The sequence below is a fragment of the Hyalella azteca genome, unplaced genomic scaffold (genome assembly GCF_000764305.2).
Source record: "Hyalella azteca isolate HAZT.00-mixed unplaced genomic scaffold, Hazt_2.0.2 contig6532, whole genome shotgun sequence".
Taxonomy (NCBI): Eukaryota; Metazoa; Arthropoda; class Malacostraca; order Amphipoda; family Hyalellidae; genus Hyalella; species Hyalella azteca.
In genome coordinates, this window is record NW_025936691.1 from 300,629 (window position 1) to 306,616 (window position 5,988).

General features: G+C 41.1%; 1 protein-coding gene across 1 annotated transcript; it reads left to right on the forward strand.

Moving 5' to 3' along the window:
* The first annotated feature begins 328 nt into the window (after positions 1 to 328).
* On the forward strand, positions 329 to 3,880 carry LOC125178027. The gene is made up of 2 exons (XM_047880890.1): positions 329 to 352; positions 1,030 to 3,880. The coding sequence occupies exons 1-2, from the start codon at positions 329 to 331 to the stop codon at positions 3,091 to 3,093; spliced, it is 2,088 nt and encodes a 695-aa protein (XP_047736846.1). The 3' UTR covers positions 3,094 to 3,880.
* Positions 3,881 to 5,988: the final 2,108 nt, after the last annotated feature.

The following is a 5,988-nucleotide window of genomic DNA, read 5'->3' on the forward strand; positions in this document are numbered from 1 at the left end:
AGGTGGGGGCTTAAGACAGCAGCAGCAGCGCCTGCAGGTGGGGGCTTAAGACAGCAGCAGCAGCGCCTGCAGGTGGGGGCTTAAGACAGCAGCAGCAGCGCCTGCAGGTGGGGGCTTAAGACAGCAGCAGCAGCGCCTGCAGGTGGGGGCTTAAGACAGCAGCAGCAGCGCCTGCAGGTGGGGGCTTAAGACAGCAGCAGCAGCGCCTGCAGGTGGGGGCTTAAGACAGCAGCAGCAGCGCCTGCAGGTGGGGGCTTAAGACAGCAGCAGCAGCGCCTGCAGGTGGGGGNGTGTCTCTGTACGCTAATGTACGTGTCTCTGTACGCTAATGTACGTGTCTCTGTACGCTAATGTACGTGTCTCTGAACGCTGATCGGCTAATGTACGTGTCTGTGCGCTAATGTACGTGTCTCTGTACGCTTCTGTACGTGTCTCTGTACGTTCATGTATCTCTGTACGCCGATGTACGTGTTTTATTTCTCTCTTCCACTTTTTACTTTTCCTGCTGTCTCTCCTCTAACTGGAATCGTTTTCTATCACTGTCTCGAAAGAAACTGGATTTGTGCATAAACTAGCACATTTGTTTCAACAATTTTCTAAAATAAATTGATTGCGCTCATATCAATTTTTCGCCTTTTGTTCCGTGAGCATTACAAAGATGACCAAAATTTTGTTGTGACATAATAAGTTGTCCAACATTTTCCGTCGTATGTTATTTTTTTGGTGGGTGAAATTCCTAGAAACTGGACAGAACTTCAACTATTCTCTAAGTCCTCGAGGGCCACATGCAAGTTTGGTATTTTTCCTGTCGTTTTTATTTTTCCTGTCGTTTTTATTGTATTTATTAACGCTTGCATAAATTTTGTATTTTTTAGTATATATATATATACATATTTTCATATATATTTTTAATAAAAAAACACAACAGAGTATTTTTCATACGTAATCAATTTCATGCAGAAAACTTTAGATGGTTTCTTCTGTCAACTACAATTTTCATTTTTAAAGTTCACCTAATTACCCATACAGAAACTGGAGCGCGTGCAGACGCAGTTCACGTCGGAGCTGAGGAAGAAAGACGAGACGATCGCCTGCCTTCGTCAGGAGCTGGAGGAGACCAAAGCAAGCCTTCGTCACCAGCGCGTCCTGGCCATCGTACGACGTGCGACGCCTCTTCAGGGATCTTTGGCGTCGCAGGACCCCAAGGATAAATCGTCTCGAGACGGTGAGACTACGTCTCGTGACGGTGAGACTACGTCTCGTGATGGTGATCCGATGTCTCGTGATGGTGAACCGATGTCTCGTGATGGTGAAACAACGTCTCGTGATGGTGAAACTACGTTAATTAATGATGAAACTACGTCTCGGGATGGTGAAACTACGTCTCGTGGTGACGTGACGATGTTACCAAAAAATGGAGAACATCCAGACCATTTTTTCGATGAGCCAGAATTTGTATTTAGCACGCAACCCGCCCAGCAAAAGTACAACGATGAGTCCTCTAGAGTTTTTGAAAAAGGAAATGGTTCAGCGTCGCAAAGAAATTCTAATCGCGTTGATTTATCAGACGAATGTCGTAATGAGGACATACCTTGTACTACTGAGGCCACAAATTGTCCTAGCGAGGCCAAAACTTGTGCTATTGAGGACACAACGTACGGCAACGAAGATACAGGCAGCGATTTAGAAGCCACGCAGATATTTCAGGAGAACAATATTACTAAACATAAAGACCAAGAACAAAGCAACACATTTCAAGATAATTTTTACAACTTTAAGCGAACTGCAGATATTGAAAATAACTCGCGCCGTGAATCCAAAAATGACTTTGAGTTCAGCCAAGCCACTCGTAATATCGAGGGCAATGATTCTGGTGCAGGCGCGGGTAAACTCAGCGCAACTTTTGACCTCGGCGGTGAAGATTGGACTGGAATTCAGTATAATGAGAACACTGATCAGAACACTAATTTAATTAAGGGTAGGAATCCTGAAAGAAACGTTGACAAGCCAGAAAATGACAGAGCATTTGCGTTTAGTTTGTGTGGCAGTCAAACCGTACCGGGACGTGGCGCGATACAAGCTCAGAATAACGATATTGAAAAAAATTTTCCTTCAAAGAGTGGGTTCGATGATATCAATAACAATTTCAGTTCAACAATGGAACGAGGTTACGAAACTTCAGCTCAACATTCCACTGAGAATTGCGAACCCCGACATTCTAAATCATCGGCGAAGAATGCCAACGCTAGCCTGCATAACGTGTATGAAGTTTCATCAACGTCACATCCAAATGACGATGAACGTGCAGCACTCAACCACAATGGGTTGAAAACTTACGAAAACAATAAAGAAAATTACGCAACCGTAATCGAGCCCAAGCCAAAGAAAGCCTGGCAATTTTCGTGTCCAAAAGAAGACAATTCGAGCGTCGTTGTCACCAGGACGAGGCTAGCTGCTCATCGTCGACGTTCGTTGCCTCTGTCAGCCGTCACTATCAATTCAAATGATGATGATGATGTCCTTCCTGATTTATTTACCGCTGGAAAATCATCCGAATCCTCTGAGAATAATCTTCAATGTCGAGTAACTTCAAGCGTTAGTAAACCAAATGAAGAATTTTTGTTGGAAGCCGATACACTGACATTTGATTTTCCTTCTCCAGTACCAAAGTTTGCCTTGCCTGATGAAGTCCGCGCTTCAAATCCCGATTCAAGGTCTCCAGAACCCGACGTTGGTCAAGTATTATCCTCTAAAAACAACAATATTTCTGTAGAAAACTCTAGGAGCAATGGTAAATTTCCGCCAAATCGGGAAAACGGCAAAGGCTTGAAGGTTTGGATTGCACACAATCGCACGCAACCTGCCCGGCAGTGCGAGGCGAGCGAGGTGCTTACGTGGCCTGGCGACGATGAAATATTCGAAGAAGTTCTTGATATGAGCTTCCCTAAAGCCAAGCCAAGGAAGAAAGATCATTTCGATGACATGCAAGATTATTCTCTGGTTACGAGTCACTCTTGCGTCGAAGAGGACCGTCCGGCCCCTAAGAAGAATCTGAAACGGAAGCTCTACTCTGATGATTATTTCTTATTATAATTTAGAACGCCAGCTTTTCCTGTAGTATCGCTCCTTACATTCACATTGCAGGGCATTACTAAGGTAACATCATGGCAATTTAAATTCAGTAAAGTTGAGTTATAACACTGAACTAGATTTGCTGCTTGGTACCTCCAAGTTAAATATTACAGCTATTTACTAATATGACTCTCCAAAAACTTGTTACTAGTGTCATTGTGTTGAGGTGGTACAATATTTTGTTATGCCGTTGTTATGAATCATCGATGAAGTCCGTTTTAGATTCATTTTACTTCAGAGTTAACTAATGATGGTCAATAGATTTTATTGACGAATTTTTCCACCAGTCCAAATATAACTCTGCTGTCCAAGTTCTGAAGGTTTAGCTAAATATATACATTTTCATTCTCCTTGACTGAGCACAGTTTCCCGATGTTTATTTTTGCATGACTGACTCATGCATTTATTACTTCTATTTCCCGTTGGAATAGTAGATTACTAGCTCATTTACACATTATATGGTACCGTCTTGCTTACTTTTCATGTGCAAAGTTTTTTGTTGTAGAGTTAAAGTTTATTGATATTGTAGTTTTTGTAGCTGCTAGCAATCTTCTTTTCTGCCTTTTTGACGTTATGGCTATTTTCGCCTATGGTAGTTGTTCCTACATATGTTTATTAGAAAATATTATCATTTATACAGCTCGTTTTTTCTCGATGCTGAACATCGTCGGCAAATTCTTCCGTTTGATATGAGTATGAGTCCTGAGATTTAGGTAATTAAGCTAGTTCTTATTTTCTACGAGTTTAATACAGATTTTCGCTTCGCTTTTCGAATTATTCATGTTCAAACCTTGCATAAACGCACATTTTTAATTGAAAGTCAGAATTGGAAAGAAAATAGTGCAAGTAAAGTGAGCCAAATTTTGTGAAAGCAGCTGATGGCTAAACCGAAACAAAACTGAAAACTGCAGAGAAAAACCACGCATTTTATCGCCATTGATAATAGCGTTTTCTGTTCATGTATGGAGCTCAGTCGTTCCATTATTCAAATATAAAACCTTTAATTTCAGGCTGCGATTAGACCAAGAGCACATATATGACACTTTTCAAAATTATTTTCAAGGAAAAAGTTTCAGCTATTTGGTATGGATGAAATGTGGTATTTTGCACTTGCAAGAAAATTTATCGTTTAAAGGTAATGGAGTTTGAAAATAAAAAGACTGATCAGAACAGGGAAATACGTGGGCGATCAGAAGGATTTGTATTAGGAGGCAGTTGGTAAAATAGATGTCATACATACGAGTGTATTTTCTCCAGCACAAATCTGTGCAGTAAGCTTCAGACTTGTAATTTTGGAACCGACATGACACATAATGTTGTTATTAGTGCATACCATGTGCATTGATGCAATTAATGACAAAACTTTATCGATTTTTTAAATACTGAAGACTAATATCGATTTTTTTAAAGAATTTCTTTGAATCTTACAAACGCTTTTATCTCGGCTTAGCTACGTATCACAAGCGATGTATCAGTCTTAATTTCTCCCCACGTCATTTCCTGGTGTATCCTCGCCGCGATGAAGTCCGAGTGACGTTGCTTAACCCACTCAAGGCACGTAATAATAATAATAATAATGAATACAAATGAAAGAAATAATCGCTACTTAGGGCCATTGGCTGTGCCACCTCAGCTCCAGCCACACATCCGCCTCTTATTCAAGAACTTTCAGCAGCCACATGGTCCAGTCATCCCGGCCACATGGTCCAGTCATCCCGGCCACATGGTCCAGTCATTCCGGCCACATGGTCCAGTCATCCCGGCCACATGGTCCAGTCATCCCGGCCACGTGGTCCAGCCATCCCGGCCTCTTGGTTCGGCCCTGCCTGCCACATGGTCCAGCCATCCCGGACACATGTTTCAGTCTCCCCGGCCACATGGTTTAGTTGAATCAGCCACATGATTGAGTCCCTGTAGCTGCATAGTTTTGCCACACTAGCCACTTGGTTAATCACCAGCCACTCAGCTGAAGATGCCTGCTGCTGCCATGCGGTTGTCTGCTCGCCAGTCTGCAGTAACGGGCCTCTGCGCGCGCATAAAACGGCCCGGCGCGTCCGTATACCGGTCACTGGGTCGCCTGCTGTCGCGGCGACAACAAGTGGGGTGGTGTGTAGCTAGTGTATTTCTCTGTGATAAACTGGAGGCACTATAGGAGCCGAGGCATTTATAAGCCTTCTATAATACTCGGCACCGTTTTTTATATCAGCTTAAATGCTTCCTCAAAGTGCAGTTCCGAAGTACTTTCAGACATTTGCTAACAGTCATTTGCATTTCATAAAACATTCAGGTTAAAGAATTTTGGTTCCATTGGAAGGAAATATCGAAATTCGCTTAACTATTATCCAGTTGATAGGAAAACATTGTAGTATACAAAGCTTCGTTTACACAATAATCGCTGGATGACTTTATTTTCATCTGCCGTTTAACTCTTCTTACAATGAATCCATGCATATGTTCCATTAATTACTGCAATCAAAGAGTTAGATTAATTAATTTCGTGAATTTATTATTTACAATTTTTATGTTGAGAATGATACGAGTTTTGATGATTGAAATTTAAATCTATAAATTAAAAATTTCAATTTGATACAAGTAGACTGTAAATTGATCCTAAAAACAGGCCTGAATTTTGACTTGTCATTCAAACCTGAAGCTATGAAATCATCAAGTATTGTTTTGATTTACCTAGCTTAAAATTTTCGTTTTTAACATTTTTTACCGAAACATTAATCACTATCAAGTATAAACATATTCTTAATTATAAATAATATTTCTTGATTAACATGTACTCTTCTGTGCGTCATAATTGTGTCAAATAATAATTCCATAACTAAATTATAGAAATAATTTTTTTGC